This window comes from Leucoraja erinacea, chromosome 34 (assembly GCF_028641065.1).
Source record: "Leucoraja erinacea ecotype New England chromosome 34, Leri_hhj_1, whole genome shotgun sequence".
Classification (NCBI taxonomy): Eukaryota; Metazoa; Chordata; class Chondrichthyes; order Rajiformes; family Rajidae; genus Leucoraja; species Leucoraja erinaceus.
Window position 1 is genome coordinate 6,270,441 of NC_073410.1, and position 21,894 is coordinate 6,292,334.

Genomic DNA, 21,894 nt, shown 5'->3' on the forward strand with positions numbered 1-21,894 from the left:
CATGAATGAGCATCAATGTAATGCTACCTTAAATCAAGTCTTCATCTGTGCTATTGTATACCAGCGTGAATCAACATCCATGCCAGCACGAGTCAGCACCTAAAAAGATGAAGTACAATTTGCAGGGCAAAATCTCCAAGCATATCCATGTAATATTAAACATGTTATAATGAGATTCTAAATATTGCATTGTTTTAGTTGGAATATCAAGTGGTGTTCACCTCCTGGTCTCACCTCCCGCCATTTTGCCTCCAGATGACACAGAGTGAGCACTTTGCAAGTGGTTGAGCCCATTCCTCCTGTAGTCACCTCTGAAGGCTGGTGAGAAGAGGAAAGTCGTGTTCCAGTGGCTCTAGTCAGTCAAGCTACACATTGACACAATATCAATTATTTAGATCCTCTCTCTCCATATTTACATATTCCTGACTTAGCTGGAGTATTTCAATAAGAGTGGCGAGCATGCCCATTGCCATAGATAGCGGTGGAGATAGATAGGTTCTTGTTTGGTAAAGACGTCAGAGGTTACAGGGAGAAGGCAGAAGAATGGGATTAAGAGGGAAAGATAGATCAGCTAAGATTGAATGGTGGAGCAGACTCATCGGCCTAATTCTGCCCCTATATCATGTTGTTATGGTCTGAACCATGATGTAAATAGCTTTCAAAGATATATTATAAGAATTAATTACTCACCATTCACAATCAACATGACATGATATGTAATATCATATAACATTATATGATTATACACTCTGGAGGCATAGTGGCACTGCTTGTGGAGCTGCTGCTTCACGGCACCAGAGACCTGGGTTCAATCCTGACCTTGGGTGGTATCTGTGTGTGGTTTGCACATTCTCCCTGTGATCATGTGGGTTTCCTCCGGGTGCTCTGGTTTTCCCCCACAACCCAAAGGCCTGCAGGTTTGCAGGTTATGCCCCTGTCCCACTTAGGAAACCTGAACGGAAACCTCTGGAGACTTTGCGCCCCACCCAAGGTTTCCGTGCGGTTCCCGGAGGTTTTTGTCAGTCTCCCTACTGCTTCCACTACCTGCAACCTCCGGCAACCACCTGCAACCTCCGGGAACCGCACGGAAACCTTGGGTGGGGCGCAAAGTCCCCAGAGGTTTCGGTTCAGGTTTCCTAAGTGGGACAGGGGCATAAGTTGAGTGCTGCAAATTGCCCCTCGTGTGTAGGTAGGTGAATGGCAAAACTGTGGGGAGTCGATGACAATAATGGAGAAAATAAAGTTGAGATATTAGTGAAGGACGAAGAAAGACCCAAAAAACTGGAGTAACTCAGCGGGACAGGCAGCATCGGGTAGTTGATGGTCAGTATGGACTTGATGGGCCAAAGGGCCTGTTTCTATGCTGTATCTCTCTAAGATAGTCAAAATAAAAAGAACCATTGCAATATTTACAATATAATTTAGATATTTTTTTGTGTTACATGGATATTGGAGAGTTTGTCCTAAAATTTGTCCTTCAGTATTTATCCGTTTGTGTTTGTGTTTTCTGCTGACTCGTGCTGTGGCATGTAATGGCATAAGGTGCTGACTCATGCTGGTGTACAATGGCACAGGATTTGACTCGCACTGAGGCATGGCAACTGATTCATGCTGTGGTAACGTTGGTGGGCGTCGAGTTGTCCTGCTGTTCAGCTGAAAGATCATGATGCTGAAAATGTTGCATTGCGCTGACCTATGCTGGAGCATAGTTACAACGTCACAGTTACATCCTGCAATATAATGGTGTAGGGCCTGGCTTGTGCTGGGTGACAATTTAGTGTCTGTCTGAGTGTGTGGTGCATGTGTATGTGTGCAAAGAATAGGTCTCAACAAAAGGGTTTACAGGGCTATGGGCAAAAGGCAGGCAAATGGAACCAAACCACTGACTTCATCAGTTCAAACATGATGGGCCAAAGAGTCTGTTTCTGTTCTGTACAGATCTATGGCTCTATGTATGTGTCATTAGTATATATTTAGAGTTATAAGAGTCATAGAGCCATCCAGCATGGAAACAGGTCCCACCCCTAGCTTGTCCATGCAACCAAGATATCTGACAGGGAGAGATGGGGTGTTATCACATACATATCTGAATACATGTGTTTACATGTATGTGTGTTTAAGCATTTGTGATTGTGTGTATGTGCGTGTAACTGTTTTCATAATATGTATGTATAAATATATGTGACTGAATAGCGTGCACATGTACTTGTATGTAGGAAAACTGCAGATGCTGGTTTACACGTTTAGGGCGAGACCCTTCTTCAGACTGAGAGTCAGGGGAGAGGAAGACACAGAGATATGGCAGGGTGTGAAAACGAGACATCAAAGGGGATGGAGGTCAAGGATAATGTAGAATAGATCATTGTTAATATGTATGTAAATGTGTACATGCAAGATGTATGTATGTGTAGTTTCATAATATGCACATTGACAATGTATGTGTGTGTGTGTGTGTAGGTATATGAGCAATAACTGTGTTTCTATGTATTGGTGATAGATACGTGGGGATGCATGTGTATATATTATAGATTTCTGGGTTTGTGTGTGTGTGTCAAGTGAGCTGGGATGTGCGGATGGGCTTGTGGCGCAGACTCACAGCGCCTCAGATGAAGGAGAGGGGGTGGGGAGTGTGATTGGAAATATAATCAGCTCGCATTTCACAGCAGCCAAGCTGCGGGATAAGTCGCATCAGTGCGGCCTGGCTGGGAGCATGTTGCGGGCAGTAAACTTGCTGCTGACCCCCCTGCTGCTGCTGCTGGCGGCGGCGGCGGAGGACAAGGAGAGTCCGGAGAAAGGGGGCAAGAAGGGGAATTTCCTGGAGGATGAGGAATGGCTGGCAAGTGTCTCCCCGTACAGCACGCAGATCAGAAACTGGAACCGATTCCGAGACGTGAGTTTTCGCAGAAGCCGAATTGTTGCAATTTTAAAATACCGCAGAGGGGATGAAAAATAACAAATGACTGGTGATGTGCGGGGGCTGGGGATAGTGTAGGGGGTTGCAATGAAAATGATCTTTATATTTGCTTCTCTACACCTGTCGTCCCAGTGAAGACATTGCACCATAGTTTACCCTGGGCTTCCGACTGGGGTACATTGCTGATCGATTCTAATCGATTTGGTGATCAATTCTGTCAGATTAGCAGTTGTGAAAACGTATGTCTCACCTCCTGCGGCAGTAAAATGTTCTGCATATTTTGTATGAGGATATTTATTTTCCCCGAAATGCGTGGGTTCTGGGGATGAATAACTAACTGATCCCCGCAGAGAGAGACAGAGACAGACAGAGATAAACAGAGAGAGACGGAGAGAGGGAGAGAGAGAGGGAGAGAGAGAGAGAGAGAGAGAGAGAGAGAGAGAGAGAGAGAGAGAGAGAGAGAGAGAGAGAGAGAGAGAGAGAGACAGAGAGAAACAGACAGAGAGAGACAGAGACAGACAGAGATAGACAGGGAGAGAGAGACAGAGAGACAGAGAGAGATAGACAGACAGAGAGAGAGAGAGAAAGACAGAGAGACAGAGGAGAGAGAGAGAGAGAGAGAGAGAGAGACAGGGAGACACAGATACAGAGATGGAGAGAGACAGACAGAGATAGAGAGGGACAGAGAGAGAGAGAGACAGAGAGAGAGAGAGAGACAGAGAGAGACAGAGAGGGATGGAGAGCAGGAGCAGTGGACAAGAAGGAGCATTCACAGGGGAGGGAGGGGCACTGAAAGATTCTGGCAATCAGGAATTCCTCACTAATCTGCGTCAATGGATGGTCCACCACGCAAATCTCATCATGGGCCCCGTCCGTATATTTTTTATCCCCCACCCCCAAATCCAACATTAATTATTGGCCAGGATAGGTTGAGTCGGGCTGTAGAGAGGCTGAATGGCCGGAGCAAATGTTCCCAGAGGTTGAATTTGTATCCAGGATTGTGGTTGATTTGAGTCCCCTCTGGTTTTGAGGATAGACACAAAAAGCTGGAGTAACTCAGTGGGTCAGGCAGCATCTCTGGGGGAGGGGGGGGGGGGGGGGGAATATTTGACATCTCTTCACCTATTCCTTCTCTCCAGGGATGCTGCCCGACCCGCTGAGTTTCTCCAACATTTTGTGTCTATCTTCGGTATAAACCAGCATCTGCAGCTCAACCCCACGCACCAGTTTTGAGGATGCCTGTGGGTGAATCAACATGGGGTGGCTGCATCACAGACAGAGTGTGATCTTGGTCCTTTGGCAAGAAGGGCCAAGATGATTGGAGATCAGAGCTCAGAAAGCATATGTCATGAGGATACATACTCGCACTCACACTCTCTCTCTCTCACACACACACATACGGTGATCACATGGAAACAAACACGTGTATTTTTTGAAGACTCTAGAAACTGCAGATGCTGAAAATCTTGAACACAAAGTGCTGGAGAAAGATAGGGGTCTGGCAGCATCTGCGGAGGCACATCATCTTTGCCGTACCATATGCAGCTGTGCTTTCACCAGCATGGCCCCTTAATTTGATACCCACCCGTCCAACCTGTTTCTTCTTTGAGAAGCTGCATTAAATCTCCATCTTTGGACAAGGCCTTGGCCATCAGTCCATTATGGAAATGGGAATCGGGGTCTTTTGTTCAATGAGGCTCCTGGGAAGCAAGACTAACATTTTGAACAACTCTGAACTTGGGATGGTACTGGACATGTGGTGACACATGCACACTGCCTCAGTGCAAACCACTATCTTGCAAGCTTGCCCTTGCTTATGATTGTGTCTGATGCATAGTAAGATTGTTACTGAACTGTATTGCACTGAACATTTGGATAGGTATATAGATATGCAGGGAATGGAGGGATATGGATAATGTGGGGGGCAACTTATTTACACAGAGGTTGGTGAGGGACTGGAACACGAGTGCCTGGAACGGCATTGAAGAGGCTTTTGGATAGGTACATGGATATACAGGGAATGGAAGGATGTGGATTGTGTGCAGGCAGATAAGAGATGGTTGTGGCATCATGTTCAGCACAGACATTGTGGGCCGAAGGGCCAGTTCTTGTGCTGTTATATCTATACAAATAAAATAATCTCACACCACCTACAGTAGATACACGTGACAATAAAATACCATGAAAGCATTGATTGAAGCACCACTTGGTGGATTGTGCCATCCACAGTCAATCGATTCTGACCCAAGCCTGAGGACTTGTGACAATTTTATTGACCACCAAGAGCTAACCCCAACTTGTGTTTGGGTGGTTCGGCCTCAGTGGTAGATCACACGTTGAAGGACAAGACCCCCTTCCTGCCTGGGATGTGGACAGTCAGACCTGCCACACTACACACAACCAGTGCATTTATTTATAGAGCCAGCCTGGCCCATCCCAGCCTGAACCCAAGGGCATACATTTTTTCACATATCTCCTTACAATGTAGGAGACCGTTTGGCCCATCAAGTCTATGTTGGGCCTGGGAGTAAGTCCCATCCGTTCCACAACAACACTTGTCTTCTCAGTAACCTCTTCTCTCTCCACATCCCCTGTTCCTCCCACCATCCACCCTCTCCTGAGGTAACTTATTGCCAACAATTAACTTGTCAATCACCAGTCTTCGGGTTGTGGGAGGGAACAGAGCATCCGGTAAATCCCATGCAGTTACGAGGAGAACATGCAAACTTCACACAGCCAGTTCTGGAAATCAGGCTTCATCCCAAGCCAATGATTTGACCCTCAACCAACCCAAACCTCATAACAGAATTACTGACCTAAAACGCCATCAGTCCATTCCCTCCGCAGATGCTGCCTGATCTGCTGAGTTCTTCCAGTACTTTGATTTTTGTTCAAGGTCCCAGCATCTGCAGTTTCATGGGTTTCCTACGGGCGTTTCTTCCTTTGTGAGGACATTACTAAACAAAACTGCTGAAAGTACACAGTGGTTCAGTTATCACCAGTACCTTGCTTGGTGCATTGGGACATGAGACCCTGCCCATTGCCTTTAGAAACGGTGACTGCTCTGCAGTGTATCACCAGCGTTTTTTTTGGCACACTGGCTGCGTTTGATAGCAACCTAACTGTAAAGAGGTAAGCACATTTTAAAAAGTATTGTATTTATAAAGTCGTTTTGATGAGCTCGGGACATTGCAGGGAGCTTGAGGCCAATGGGATGTCTTTGAAGTGCAGTTGTTGTTGTAACATGCTCTCAAAGTGAAACAAAGGAAGTTCAGTCAAATAACAATATGGTTTGAACTGCGGAGTGTTGTGACAATGATGTCTCTTCCCCTTTATCTTGAAACCAACATGTCTATCTTCGGTTTAAACCCGCATTTGCTATTCCTTCCTACTCATTTTGTCTGCTCCACTGCAAATCTCCACAAGGTATACCTACTCTGAAGACATCTCCTCCTCCTCTCTCTGACAAGCTCTGCAACATCCTCTCTGGCTGCTCCCCCTCTGTGATTCCACCTGTTCTAAATCATTTGATCTATATATCTCTACATCACCATCTGTATCTCCTGTTTCCCTTTCCCCTGACTCTCAGCCTGAAGAAGGGTCTCGACCTGAAATTCTTTTTCTCCAGAGATGCTGCCTGACCCGCTGAATTACTCCAGCTTTTTTTAGATTAAACCAGCATCTGCAGTTCCTACATCATAGGAACAGTTAAGGACTAGAAACAACAGATAGTGGATGTGTTGCTAATCCAGGGTCAATTTTCCAACTTCAGCATTGATTCACCTAAAGATTAGGAATGCAATTCAAATCTTTTGGATTGGGGTAGGGAAAATGCTATGTTGGTTTAGCACGGACTTTGAAAGGACCTATTTAAAGGGCCAAATAGCCTCTTCTCAGTGTGGTTTACATTCCGACTGATTTTCAGTTGCCAGGGTAACCGCTGGGAAAGATCAATAGTGAGGTTTGTATAATTGTCATCTGTACCATCAGCAGAACAATGAGATTTTTAGTTGCTGCAGCTTAACAAGCTCGTGAACACAAACATACACAGATAATATATAATAATCAAAAACACAGTAACCTAATAATACTGAGTAACCAAGCATGTGTAGGAAGGACCTACTGATGCTGGTTTATTCTGAAGATAGACATAGACACAAAGACTCAGTGGGTCTGGAGAAAAGGAAAGGGTGATGTTTTGGGTCAGAACCCTTCTTCGAAGTAATTATTATTGTGCAAAGGTCCACTTGAGACATACAGTTCTGCTCAACTTCATACTCAGTGGTGTGATGGGCAGTCTATGGTGCTCCATGTGGATGCAAAAGACACCATTGCAAGTTCTGATTGACTATCAGTGATGCTCGGTGGGTGGGGGCAGTGCAACTCACCTCGTTACTCAGCGCATGCCTATTGCTTTTACTGCACAGCAGAGTTTCAGAGGCAGTGAAACTGCTGGTTCCTCAATCGAAGGTAGAGGAACTCGACCATCTAGTTGCCCAGCTGAGTGCAGGAATAGTACCTCGAGACACAAGGAACTGCAGATGCTGGTCCAGGCCACAAAGTGCTGGAGTAATTCAGCAAGTCGGGCAGCGTCTCTGGAAGACATGGATAGGCGCCATTTCGGGCCAGGAAACATCGCCTATCCATGTCCTCCAGAGATGCTGTCCAATCTGCTGTTATTCCAGAACTTTATGAAGTTTTTAGGGATACCTCCTACCCTTCTACGCTCAGCATTGCAACAAGGCTCAAGCTTAAAATTACAATAGATTTGTACTTAAATGTCCCGGACAGAATATTGTGTTAAAAGTCTCCTACACCAACATCTTTAACCTCCAAACCTTGTTTATACACAAGTTAGTGGTTGAAGATGTCTCATCACTGGTCCATTATTGCGGAGCAGATGCAGAGATCTTTGTTATAAAGGTGCTGCTCATGACCGCAGCAGCTCAGTGCACTTTACTACTCATGAAGTGGTTTGGAAATGCAGGTTGACAAGGCAAGCCGCCTGTACCTGGTGCGATGGATCATGGAGACCAAGGATGAGTTTTCCTTTCCTCATCCCCTCAGACTCTCAATGGCTTGGCCAGAGATGCAATGGGTAACGCGTCTAACTACAGATTGGGGTGGCACGGTGGCACAACGGTTGAGTTGCTGCCTTACAGCACCAGAGACCCGGGTTCGATCCTGACTACGAGTTCTGTCTGTACGGAGTTTGTCCGTTCTCCCCGTGACCTGCGTGGGGTTTCTGCAGGATCTCCGGTTTTCTCCCACACTCCAAAGCCCTACAGGTTTGTAGGCTAATTGGCTTGGTCTAATTGTAAATTGTCCCTAGTGTGTGTTGGATAGTGTTATTGTACAGGGACCGCTGGTCGGCGCAGACTCGGTGGGCCGAAGGGCCTATTTCCACGCTGTATCTCTAAACTAAACCAAATTAAACATTTTATTTTCAGACCTCCTTAATCCAGAACCTGTGACGAGCCTGATAATGTACAACTCTAACTGCTTCTGGATGATATATTGTCCAGGACACGGTCTCATTATGTGCAGTCCTCCACAGCAGATGGGATAATATTTAAATATAAAACATAAAGCCAATGCTACTCATTTCTGATCAATGTATCATTTTTATAACATTTTAGAGTTTTTGAGTTAGTGACTCAAAGATCAGAATCTTTCAGCTGTGCAACGGTGTAACCCAATGCCTATGAAAGTTACCACTTGCATGAATCAGCATCAATGTAACACTACCTCAATGCAAGCCTTTATCTGTGCCATTGTATACCAGCGTGAATCAGCGTTCATGCCATCTCTAAACTAAACTAAGCTCTCTCAAGTCTGCTCCCTGCACAACTGCCAAGTCTCTGCCTCCAAGCAAGCACCCCCTCAGCAGACCTACGTTTCCTGCATGTAATTAGTTGCATTCGAGATGCGCTACTGAGTGAGTGCGGCTTGGCTGCAAGCACTTAACTTACAAATCTTTGTGACAAGAGCTATTCCCAGAGCTCCACCATCCTGACACAACCCTGGAAATTACTGAGGCTGATGTTAATAGAAGAACACTTAACTCATTTGTGTGGCAATCTCCCACTTGCTAGCTTAATGGGAAGCACATTGTAAATATTAAGAGGGTCCACTGCTTGTCATCTGTGGTTCATTGGGTAGCATCGGGGCCAGGTTGTGTTTCAGAAGACATGAGCACATTATCTCGCCTCATGATCCAGTATCGTATATCTGCCGTGCTGCTCTGCCAGAGATGCTTCCTATCGACAGAGTATTTAACTGGAGTCCCGGCTATCCCCTCGGGTAGATGGATGGACCTGTATTAACAAAAGTTTGGAGGTAATTCTCGCTCGTGATCTGACAATCATAGCTCGACAGTCTACAGCAATGACAGAGTGAAGAAGGAACTGCAGATGCTGATTTATACCAATGGTTGACACCAAATGCTGGAATAACTCAGCAGGTCAGTCAACATCTCTGGAGAAAAAGGATGGGTAGAGAAGGGTTCCGACCTGAAACGTCACCCATTCCTTCTCTCCAAAGATGCTGCCTGACCCGCCGAGCTACTCCAGTATTTTGTGTCCACCTTCATCAGTAAAATGGGTGTCCTGGCCACTTTCAAGTTGCTGTATATGAAAGTGGGTGCTGTAGTTTCTTGGGTAGACACAAAACGCTGGAGTAACTCAGCGGGTCAGGCAACATCTCTGGAGAGAAAGAATGGGTGACGTTTCGGGTCGAGACCCTTCTTCAGACCGACCCGTTTCTTCACCTATCTCAAAAACACGCAGGTTCGTAACTAAGCAAGACGCCGTATATTGCCCTGAGTATGTAGGTGAGGGGTAAAGTCTGGGGGAGATGATGAGAATCTGAGAAAATAATATAGGTTAGTGTAGAATCGGCATAAATGGGTGTTTGACAATCAGATTTAACGGGGTGGAAAGCCTGTTTTCATGTGTGACTGATTCTATGAATCTTGCAGTATTTAAATGAGGTGAGGTGTTCCATTGACACATTGATAGCTCCTCGGGCTATAACATATTCTGGGTCATCCTCAGATCACCAGTGGTGCCATGTTTAATGTGGAGCTTTTATTAATTAAAATAGTGGAGGATGGCAAATGACTGTGTATGCCACAAGTGTCATTATTTGCTGCTCCCATGAAGCAAATAATAGCGAACAATAACAGTAAAAATGGAATAATAACAGAAAAACTGGAAGAACTCAGCCAGGCAAGCAGCAGTTGTTGAAGGTGAAACCAGTCAACGTTTCAGGTCGCAGATGTCTCCGAGGAGTCTTCACAGTAAATGTGACTTTCATTAAATTTACTGAGCCCTTTGGTTGTAGCAGCGCAGAGCTGTGCAAGATCCTAGAGGATCCCACGGGCGCGTGAGTGAGAGGGGGGGGGGGGGGGGGGGGGGGGGGGGGGGGGGGGGGGTTCGTCTAAACTTGTGTAATGTTGAAAAACCTTAAGGTGCCAGTTCAGTCGCATCGGATTTTCTCATGAAAAATGAACGCAATTTCGGCCACAAATCTAAAATGGTGACCTCCTGTTGTCATCCATAATATTGTGCCAGGCATTATTCACCTGCCAACAGTCCACAAACTGCAAGGAATACCTGGATCTCTATTGCAATTTTCACTTTATTTCAGCACCATACAGTAGCTGGTATACAACAGCGACCCCACGTTAAAACGCAACCAGGCCTCTTCCGCTCCTCAGTGGAAGCAAGTCATCGCTAAGAAGAAGTGAAGATTGTTCTCAATTAAGAGCGATGTTTAAGAGAAAGCACTTTCTAAACCCATGAGGGTTTGTGGGTTAATTGGCCTGTACATTGTCCCTAGTGTGTAGGGAGTAGATGAGGAAGGTGGGATGTCATGGAACAAGTGTGAACGGGTGATGGATGGTCGGAGTGGGCCGAGGGGCTTGTGTCCATGCCGTATCTCCAAACTAACAGGACAGCAGGCACACGGGAACACCATCAGTAACAGGCTCCCGTACAAATCACAAACCCCCCCTGAGTTGGAAATATATTGTCATTCATTCGTTAGACTGGAGCTCAGCATGTAACAGCATCTTGAGGCAACTTCCTCATATCGACCGCAGAACTCATGAAGATGCTTCAGCACCACTTTCCCAAAGGGGTGGCCAAGCTTGCAGCGAAGCCCATATCCCGTGAATGAATATTAAAAAAGACTACTTTACAGTAAATGTCAATGTTATTTCCAATATCCACTTAGAGGAACAGAAATACTTGCAGTGTCTGTCTGAAGTATCACCAGTGGTGAAGAAAGGCACAAAATGCTGGAGTAACTCAGTCGGGACAGGTAGCATCTCTGGAGAAAAGGAATGGGTGACGTTTCTGATCGAGACCCTTCTTCAGTGTGAGTTCTGTTCAGTCTCAATGATTGTGGTTGGATAGATAAAGTAGCCATTTTTTTTTATTATGCAGGAAAAACCCATACCAATTATGTAACTGATTTTGCTTCTATGTGAGATTTGTTGCCAGAGAAGGGGAATGGCGTTTACATTGAACATAGAACAGGTCCCCATGCCGAACATGATGCCATGTTAAACCAATCTTGTCTGGTGTACCATAGTTGGTACACATGATATAGTCTACATGGTGCCGCAGGATATTTAGCATAAGTCAGGAGTTTACTGTAATATCTCATCTTGGACGATGTCTCCAGAGAATGTAGATAATTCATTTCTTGCTGGGAACTGGCAGAAATACTAGAGGCGTATAGGACATTTTAAATAGCAAGTCATTGTGAATTGAAATATTTGACCTGAAATGTCAATGGAAGCAGATCCATTTGTCAAAAAACAAGGGGAGAAATATTTTAAAATGTTGTCGAGCTATGAGGAAAGGTCTGAGTATTGGGACTGTTGGAGATACTGGCCGATGCTGGTTTACAAAAAAAAAGCCACAAAGTGCTAGAGTAAATCTGTGGGTCAGGCAGCATCGCTGGAGAATATACAGATGACGTTTCAAGTCGGACCCCTCCTTCAGATTGGGGAAGGGTCCCAACCTGAAACATCACCTGCCCATATTCTCCAGAGATGCTGTCTGACCCATTGAGTTACTCCAGCACTTTGTGTCTTCATTTAGGGAAATGGGACTGATTGTGGAAAACTCTGACAAATATGAGCTTCCTTCTCCCCTCCCACAAGTTGGCTGCCGGTCCTCAGAAACAATAATATTTGCACTTGTATAGCTCTGTTGGCTCTTGGTTTCTAAATACAATGATTCTTCAAACTAGCACTCCCCTGATGCGGTCTCTGATTATGGATTGTTGGATTAGAATTGCAATACCTTGAGAGAAACCCTCCATCTTAACCTCAGAAGAGGTGACCAGTTTGCTGCTATCACTATTCTCAGTGGCAAACCGGCAGTCGTACACTTGAACCTGGCACTTCCCCAGTGTGTATGTCAAGGTAATTTAAGAGCCAATATATTTGGGAAGGGAAGGGGATTCTGCCAGTGAATGTATCCTTCTGCAATTGTCCTTCCCTGTTGGGCATCAGCACACTAGGCTGTCAGGTCCCCGTGGTTGTTCTCGCATCTTCATGAGTTGGGCAGTCAGGAGTAATCATTAGTTTTCGTTGCAAATCCATGTCGTATTATTCTTGGACTCCATCATTTGTGGAGCTGATCCTCCAAGGTCACCCGCGATGTTGCTGCCTCTGCACCAATGCAGCAATCCCTCTACAACAACGTGAAGAAAACCTTTGGATTTCTTAAAATAACGTGCGCTAAAGGGCACAGCAGTGCTTTGTTCCCCACTGCCACCGGGGTCTGATGTTTTGGAAATGTGCCGCAGGCAAGCAGCTGTGCCTGTTGTTGCCGCCCCCATTGTCTCGGCCACTTCCATAGCAACGGGGTTGTACAGGCTCAACGCCACAAGCAGAGGCTCGATCTCAGCTGAAGCTGCAGCGAGCGACTCCCTAAACTCACACGAAGGAACGGACAACACTTTGGTGTTTTCACAATCTGTTGTCCTGAGAATGAACACAATTTCAGCCACGCATCTAAAATGGTGATCGCCTGGTGCCATTCACAATGCTGTGCCAGGCGCTATTCACATGGTAACATGCGTGGACCTTCATTGCAATTTTCAGCACCATAAATACAGTGACTGAAATACGACAGCTACCCCACGTTAAAACACATGTATACAGGCTCCTTCCGCTCCTCAGTGGAAGCAACGCATCCTCAATCCCAATGGAAAAGACGAGAAGATGGTTCCAAGGAGCCTTGCAAACAGTTCGGAAGTGTGATGATGTTGTACTGTAGGAAACGCTGCAACCAATTCACAGCAAACTCCCCACAAGCAAGAACGGGCTAAATGCTCAGATTCCACCATTGTCTTGCCCACATCACCACCCCGTCAGATTCTATCTCCACCCTTCTCCCCTCCTTCTGACTCATCTGCAAAATACCACAGGTGGAGAATCAAATACAGATGCTGGAAACTTGAAATAAGGACAAAAGGTGCTGGAGATGTGTCTGGCTAGTTTTTTACACAGAGGGTGGTGGGTGCCTGAACGCACTGCCATGGTTGTGGTGGTGGTGGCGGTGGATGCAATAGTGGTGTTTAAGAGGCTTTTGGAAAGGCACATGGATAAGCAGGGAATCGGGGGGCATAGATCATGTAGTTTAGAGATACAGCACGGAAACAGGCCCTTCGGCCCACCGGGTCCGCGCCGACCAGCGATCACCCTGCACATGAACACCATCCTACACCCACTAGGGACAATTTACACATTTTACCAAGCCAATTAACCTACAAACCTGTACGTCTTTGGAGAGTGGGAGGAAACCGAAGATCTCGGAGAAAACCCACGCAGGTCACGGGGAGAACGTACAAACTCCATACATACAGCACCCGTATTCGGGATCGAACCCGGTTTTGCGTGCTTTCTCTGTGGAGTTTTCACATTCTCCCTGTGAGCGAGTGGGTTTCCTCCAGTTTCCTCCCACATCCCAAAGATGGGCGGGTTTGTAAATTGATTGGCCTCTGTAAATTGTCCCTGGTGTGTAGGGATTGGATGAGAAAAGGAGGGATAACATCGAACTAGTGTGAATGGGGGATTGGTGGTCGGCATGGATTCAGTGGGCCGAAAGGCCTGTTTCCTTGTCGTATCTATCAATGATGTAATGATTCAATCATGGGGGAATAGACTGGGTGAATGCACAGAGAGTTTTACCCAAGGGGAGGGAATCAAGTGACATGGGTTTAAGGTGAGAGGGGCAAGATTTAATAGGAAGCTAAGGGGCAACATTTTCACTCAGAGGGAGACTATTGTGCTGCAGCAAGTAAGAATTTAATTGTCCTATCTGGGATATACGACAATAGAATACTCTTGACTCTTTGAGTATATGGAATGAACTGCCAAAGGAGGTAGTTGAGGCTGGTACTATAACAGCATTTAAAAGACACTTGGACATGTACATGGATAAGAAAGGTTTAGAGGGATATGGTGGGCAGGTGGGACTAGTGTAGGGATGCATCTTGTTCATGGACGAGTTAACCAAAGGGCCTGATTCCGTGTTGTATAACTATGATTCAATATATACCAGCGGTACTTCATTGATTGTAAAGAGCTCCAGGATTTCCTGAAAGGAATGTGAAGAGCACAGCAGGTAAACCTGCACCGATGGCTAAAACAAGAGCTTTACAGGCAAGATGAACTCTGAAACCTCCTCAGATGGTCGCAACAGGGGGTATTTTCAAACACAGGAGGTAGTTGAGGCTGGGATTATTTCAACGTTTAAGAAACAGTTAGACAGGTATATGGATAGGACAAGTTTGGAGGGATATGGACCAAACGCAGGCTGGTGGGATTAGTGCAGCTGGGACATGTGTGGGTAAGTTGGACTGAAGGGCCTGTTTCCACACTGTATCACTCTCATGACTCTATAACTATGACACACCTCCGCCTCCAGAATTTATCTTGCATCAGCGTGAGCCTTGGTGGGCCGGTGAGTGCCCCCCGAAGTCGGCGTTGCAGTTCCAGAGGCGGCTGACGTGGCCGGCATCTCCCATTGATCCGGGCTCCTGTGACAATCAGCGTGCAGCAACAGCATTGCACACAGCAGCTAATTACTTTTCTTCAACCACATTAGTGTCTGCACCTAATTGTCTGTAATACTGCTGCAGGAGATTTAATTAAATTGTCTTTCACCTGCATAAATTTGCAATTTTCAATACCATTGAGTTAAATTGTTTTTGAACAATGTACTCTCCCACAGGCCACAGCCATCTAATCATTTGCTTTCATGTGACACAAGGTGCTTACCAAGGAGCCAGAGGGCCATATTTGATTATTAAATCTGTGTTTGCGTTAATTCCTGTGTATCCCACACACACCTCACACTAACATACCTTGATGTTTTCACAGATAGACAGACACACAGTGCTGGGTTAGCCCAGCAGGTCAGGGTTAGCCCAGCAGGTCGGGGTTAGCTCAGCAGGTCAGGGTTAGCCCAGCAGGTCAGGGTTAGCCCAGCAGGTCAGGGTTAGCCCAGCAGGTTAGCCCAGCAGGTCAGGTTAGCCCAGCAGGTCAGGGTTAGCCCAGCAGGTCAGGCAGCATCTCTGGAGAAAAAGGAATAGATGACGTTTTGTGTCAGAACCTTCGTCAGACGTCTGAACAAGGATTCCGACCCAGAATATCACCTATTCCTTTATTCCTTTTACTCCAGAGATGCTGCCTGACCCGCTGGGCTACTCCAGCTCTGTGTGTGTCTGTATTCCGTATGAACCAGCATCTGCAGTTCCTTCCTAAACGCTTGATGTTTTCACTGCAGTTGACGGAAGGAAAGTTCCAACATATTCCACAGTACATTTTGGAGTGTAATCAATGTTGTTCTGTAGGAAATGGAGCCAATAATTTATGAGTAGGAAACTCTCACAGTAAGAAGTCAGATAATGAAGAAGGGTCCCGACCCGAAACTCCGCCAGTCCATTCCTCCCACCGATGCTGCCTCATCCGCTGAGTTCCTCCAGCACTCTGTGTCTAGATTCCAACGTCTGCAGTTACTTGTGTCTCTCATCAGGTAATGTAGTGATGTTGGCTGAGCTTTCAATAGTTCAGAATATTAGCAAGTATTCCCACACTCTTATGGAACGATTGAACCCATTGTGTGTGTAGGATAGTGTTAGTGTGCGGGATTCGCTGGTTGGCGCATACCCAGTGGGCCGAAGGGCCTGTTTCTGCGTTGTATCTCCAAACTAAACTAGCGATTGATGTAGATCGAATGGCTCATTGAGTCTATACTTGCACTTGATAGCAGTCTTGATAGTTCCAACCCTGTTTTTTTTCCCCAAGTGAAACTGTTGCATTCATCAGTGAAGGGAGACAAGGCTTTGAGACGAGAGTCTCATTTGAAGACTCATTTGGAAGTCTTTACCTCTGGCTCTTCGGCACATCTTGGCATTGGATTCTCTAGAGGTTGTGAGTTCAAGACCCACTCCTAGAAGATAGATAGAAGTCAGGCCTCCAGTGCTGCTCTGCTGAGGGTGTTACCATCTGGGTGAAATATTATTTACCAACACGAGTGGCTGTAAAAATCCCCATGCCAACATTTCAGGAAAGAGCAGAGGAGTGTAGTGATGAATGCTATCCATTAATCAACATCACCAAAACGATATTTAATCATTATTACTCTTTTATTTGTGCATAAATTGTTGTGACGAGCTCTTCCCATTACTAATTGTCTGAAACCTTGCCACAGGAGATTTAATTAGCTCATTGGCTGTGATACCGTTTGGAAAGTTGCTATGTATACGCAAGTCTCTTTTCCAATAGTGTGGCGGAGTTTCCCCCTCAATCACTGTCAGAAATCCATTGAATTCTGGCCCTTCCAGTTCACAAGTGATGGATTACGCGGTGAGCCAAGGCTGAGATCCAGATACTGACAATCTGATTAACTCGCTAATAAGACCACCGCAGTTAAAATCCCACCCTCGTCTCCAGAAAATAGAGACTTGGCATGGCAGCAAGTGGGATTAAAGGTGCAGCAAGCCAAGCACGAGGTGGAGAGGCAAAGATAGATCAGATGGTCCGAAGAAGGTTCTCCACCCGAAAGGTCACCTATTCCTTTTCTCCAGAGATGCTGCCTGACCCACTGAGTTACTCCAGTGTGTCTATCTTCAGATGGCTGGTACACACCTAGCAACAACAAAGGGATCTCCATACCACCTTCATTAATGCTTGTGAGGAACTTTTCCCTGGGGTTTGCGAGGTACCTGGGTTTTCAGGCGGCTAAGATTGGAGACATCTCAATGTTAATGGCCATACTCCACATTTGTCTTCCACCTTGGAAGGAAATGCATTGCAACATGCATCTATGCTATAGAGAGATTATACCAGATCATGCAAAAGCAAACACCCAGTTCTCACTGCTGCTTTGGGATTCACATTTACGTAATCCAGGGCGGAATTGCCATTTCTCTCAAAGTGTGGAAGTTGGGCTCATCAGAATCTTCAAATTCCCTTTAACTTTCGACGTGCCCCTGTGAGCTATTCCTCCACAACCAGTGTAAGAAACTGAGCCAAAGAATGTCCAGAGTGTGAAATCTCCCTTCAATTCTTGGCGACACCACAATTTGTTACTATTGACCAAACCTATTGGGGATAGAATGGTTTTGTTTTGAATACTGGAAATCTGAAATAAAACCAAGAATGTTGGAAACACTCAGCAGATCAGACAGCATCTATGGAAAGAGAAACAAAGTTAACATTTCAGGTTGATGATGAAGGGTCTCAGACTATTAAACCATTAAACTATTTCTCCTTCCGCAGATGCTGCCTGACCAGCTGAGTGTTACCACGTATTTTTAATCTGAGAAATGACCCTAGTAATTTAAGGGAGAATCATTTTTTTTAAGACAAAAGATACTTGATGCTCATTCCCTTGAGAAATTAAATTCGAAGTCATGACCAGTGTTAAATGTCATAGGCACACATTACTCGATATCTCAATGCACACCACATCGAATGAGTTACTGCAAGGTGCAATTCCTTCAGCTTTGAGCAGTCACTGCATCCATTCTGGCCACAGCTAGAACCTAGAATAAATAAACAGGGGAGTGGTCAGCTAGGCTACTTTTTGTGGACTTGATTGTCCAAGCAATGGTGACCCTCAAGAAGTGAGAAGAAATTCAGCTCTACACAAAGTGGTGGAGAGACTCAGTGGATCAGGCAGCGTCTGTGGAGGGAGTGAACCGGCGATGTTCGGCTTGAGGGATCTTCTTCAGACGGGTGGTCAAGATTCTAGTCAGTCAATCAATCTGAAGAAGTGTCCCGTCCTGAAACGTCACCTGTCCATTCCCTCCGCAGATGCAGCCTGACCACTGAGTTCCTCCAACACTTTGTGTTTTGTTCAAGATTCCAGCCTCTGCAGTTCCTTTTATCACTACTAATTAAACTCCTGTGATAGTTCAGTTACGGACAATGGCAATTATCAGACCGAGAAGACATTAATGAAATCACCATCGCTCTTCTTGCGGTTGGAAGCTGCTGATCAACCATTACTTTAATGGTCAGTTTATTGGCGATTTCGTAAGCGTTTCTATATTAATAATTGAAGATCTCCTTGACCTTGGTTATGCTCAAGAGGAACGCTCTGCCTGATTGTATGGCTTACAGCTCAAGGTGAAAGCAACACTAGTTTAAAACAGAACGAGACCTGGCTTCTTCATCAAAGATTAATTTCCGAAGTCTATTTCTTGTGGCTCCCTGCTGATGCGCAGAGCAGTGACATCAAGCCACATCAGGCAGGAACACTCCAGCCTTCTGTTATGGAAGTAGATGCATTTTTGTTAATGGTCTGGGCACCTCGAGTGTGAAATGACGAAGGTTGTTCTCTCATGCGGGGGGTTTTCAAACCCAGAGAACCTGTAGCTGCACAAGCAAGTGACTATAATTGTCAAGATTATCAAGTCATGATTAGGGGGAGACATAATCTGCTTCAAAGTAAATGGCGGGACAGGTATGAGGGGCAGAATGGCCTACTGACTGACTGGATAGCACACAAAAAAAAAGCTTTTCACTGTACCTCAGTACATGTGACAATAGTAAACAAAACTAACTTGAAGAGCCATCGCAATATTAGATCGAAGCTACTTCGGATTGAAGCCAGGAAGAGGTGGATTCTCTCCCTGAAAGGTTTCCGGGGAATAGTGGGGCACTGAAGAGTGAGTAGATAGGTTTTTGCCAGGTGAATGTGGATTAATTGGGATAGAATTGAATGGTGGAGAAGGGTTAGCAGTAGGGCTGAGGGACTGAATGGCCTCCTGATTCATAATCTGATCGAGGCTCTGGTAACAAGCATGATGATGGCATATAGTCTGATTCACATGAATGGAATTGAATAGATTTCTTAAATATAATTCCAGAGGACAAAATCCACCCACAGCAAACTATGTGGCATTTTTTTGTATGGATGACTGTTATATTTTTTTACTACATGCAGACCGATGAAATCGTTGTGATCTCGTTGCAACTTTACCTTATTTTGTTCCGTTCCCCCGTCTATTGAACCAACCCTGGCCAAGCTCCTGCGGGGCTTGAACTTGCCACCACAGGGCTCCTGCCTGAAGGCGAGAGAGTTACTCATCTGCCCAAGGCTCCTTGTTCTAGTCATAGACAGACAGGGAGATGGGCCATTCCCCCCATCTAATCCACACTAGCCCGCCAGCACCCCTTCAGACATAGTTTCATTCTTTCGAATATCCGATGTAAATTCCCTCCAGATTCTGCCACACACACGCGCACTTCAGCCGGTTAACACACCAACCTGCACGTATGTGAGAAGAGGGAGGAGTCTGGAACACCCTACTATCACAGGGAGAACTTAACCAATTCTGTACAGGTGGCAGCAGAGGTCAGGATTGAACCGGGGTCACTAGGGCCGTGAGGCAGCAGTTCTACTGGCTGCAGCACGGTGCAGTCTTGTGTCCTGGACAGAGGAGTGGATGGCCTCCTCTCATGTGGTCCAGGCACCTCCTCGGCAACAAGGTGTTGTTTAACGCCAGCCTGTGCTAGTGTGTCCGTGCTTGCTGCAGAGCCAAGTCTAGATCTTGACCCGTTGAAGGTCAGGCCGCAGTTTGGTCCTCCACTCTCATGGGCACTTCACTCTCAAGTGGCACAAGTGTGGGCTTTCGTGCTTCAAAGGGATAATTTCCTATGAGATTGGGTTCTGGTCCTGGTTTGCATTGAATGGATTACTGATACAGTGTTTGGTTTAGTGTCAATTTATTTCACACTAACATACTAATTGCATTTTTTTTCCATTTTTCTTTCTCATGCTCTCTCTCTCGCTCTCCATCTCGGTTGCTCCTCAGGAAGTGGAGGTTAGTAGTAGTTTTATTTTGCTACATCGTTGATTACCATTGACTCATTGATGTTTATTATAAATACTCCGGCATTTAGTTTAGTTTAGAGATCCAGCTCGGAAACAGGCCCTTCGGCCCACCGGGTCCGTGCCAACCAGCGATCCCCGCACATTAACACTATCCTACACCCACCAGGGACAATTTTTACATTTTACAAATTAGGAGACTATAACTGCACACAATACTCCAGGTGCAGTCCTCACCAGGGGCCTGTACAACTGCAGAAGGACCTCTTTACTCCTATACTCAAATCCTCTCGTTATGAAGGCCAACGCATCCAATCCACAAGAACTGATCCAGTATCTATAGAACATTGAGAAATGATCACCAATGCGTCCACGATTTCTAGAGCCACCTCCTTAAGTACCCTGGGATGCAGACCATCTGGCCCTGGGGATTTATCAGCCTTCAGTCCCATCAGTCTACCGAACACCATTTCCTGAGTAATGTGAATTTCCTTCAGTTTCTCTGGCACCCTAGGTCCTCTGTCCCCTGGGAGATTGTATGTGTCTTCCTTGGTGACAGAACCAAAGTCTGAAGAAGGGTTTCGACCCAAACCGTTGCCCATTTCCTTCGCTCCATAAATGCTGCTGCACCCGCTGAGTTTCTCCAGCATTTCTGTCTACCTTTGATTTTCCAGCATCTGCAGTTCCTTCTTAAATACCTGTTCAATTTGTCTGCTATTTCCTTGTTCCGCATAATAAATTCACCTGTTTCTGTCTTCAAGGGACCCACATTGGTCTTAACTGATGTTTTCCTTTTCACATACCTAAAGAAGCTTTTCATGTGTTTTAACAACACACCCTTACTGATTCACCGACCACCCACCGACACTCTGGGCAATTTACAATTGCCGATTCACTTTCAGGTGAGGAGGCAAAGATTTAATGGGAACCATTTTGTAAAAAGGGTAGTGGATGTATGGAACGAGCTGCCGGGGGAGGTAGTTGAGGCAGGCACGATCGCAGCGTTTAAGAAACATTTAGACAGGTATATGGATAGGACAGGTTTGGAGGGATATGGGCCAAACGCAGGCAGGTGGGACTAGAGTAGATGGGACATGTTGGTCGGTGTGGGCAAGTTGGGCCGAATGGGGACTGTTTCCACACTGTATGACTCTATGACACTTAACAATGGTAGGTTACTGGAAAATGCTGCAGGGCAGGTGGTAGAAGCAGATGTGATATCAGCATTTAAGTGGCATTAGACAGGGACAAGAGCAGCAATGGAGGAACGTAAATGATGAGCAGGCAGATTAGGTTACTTTAAATTGCCACTATGGTTGGCACAGACATGGTGAGCTGAAATGCCCATGGTTTCTTGTGCTGTCGTGTCTCCGGAACTGGTGCACTACAATGCTGACAATTATATTTTGCACACTGTATCGTCCCCTTTGTTCTCACTCTTGCACTGACGTTTGGCCTGATTGCATTGCTGCATGGTCCTATCTGATGTACAGCTCTTCACTGTGCATTGGTGCATGTGGTAACGATAAATCTGAACCTGAACCTTATGTTCTATATTTAAGACATAGATTCTGGATGAACAAAGGGGTGAACTGTTACTGTGGATAGGCA

The 21,894-nt window shown here is 45.8% G+C and overlaps 1 protein-coding gene across 1 annotated transcript in view; it reads left to right on the top strand.

The window, feature by feature from the left end:
* Positions 1–2,601: 2,601 nt before the first annotated feature.
* The window catches only part of spock2 (SPARC (osteonectin), cwcv and kazal like domains proteoglycan 2), a 60,126-nt gene continuing 40,833 nt past the window's right edge, over positions 2,602–21,894 (top strand). Inside the window, exon 1 of the mRNA XM_055661746.1 lies at positions 2,602–2,890. Within this exon, the coding sequence (XP_055517721.1) occupies positions 2,711–2,890 (180 nt within the window). The 5' untranslated portion in view covers positions 2,602–2,710. The remainder of the gene's footprint in view (positions 2,891–21,894) is intronic.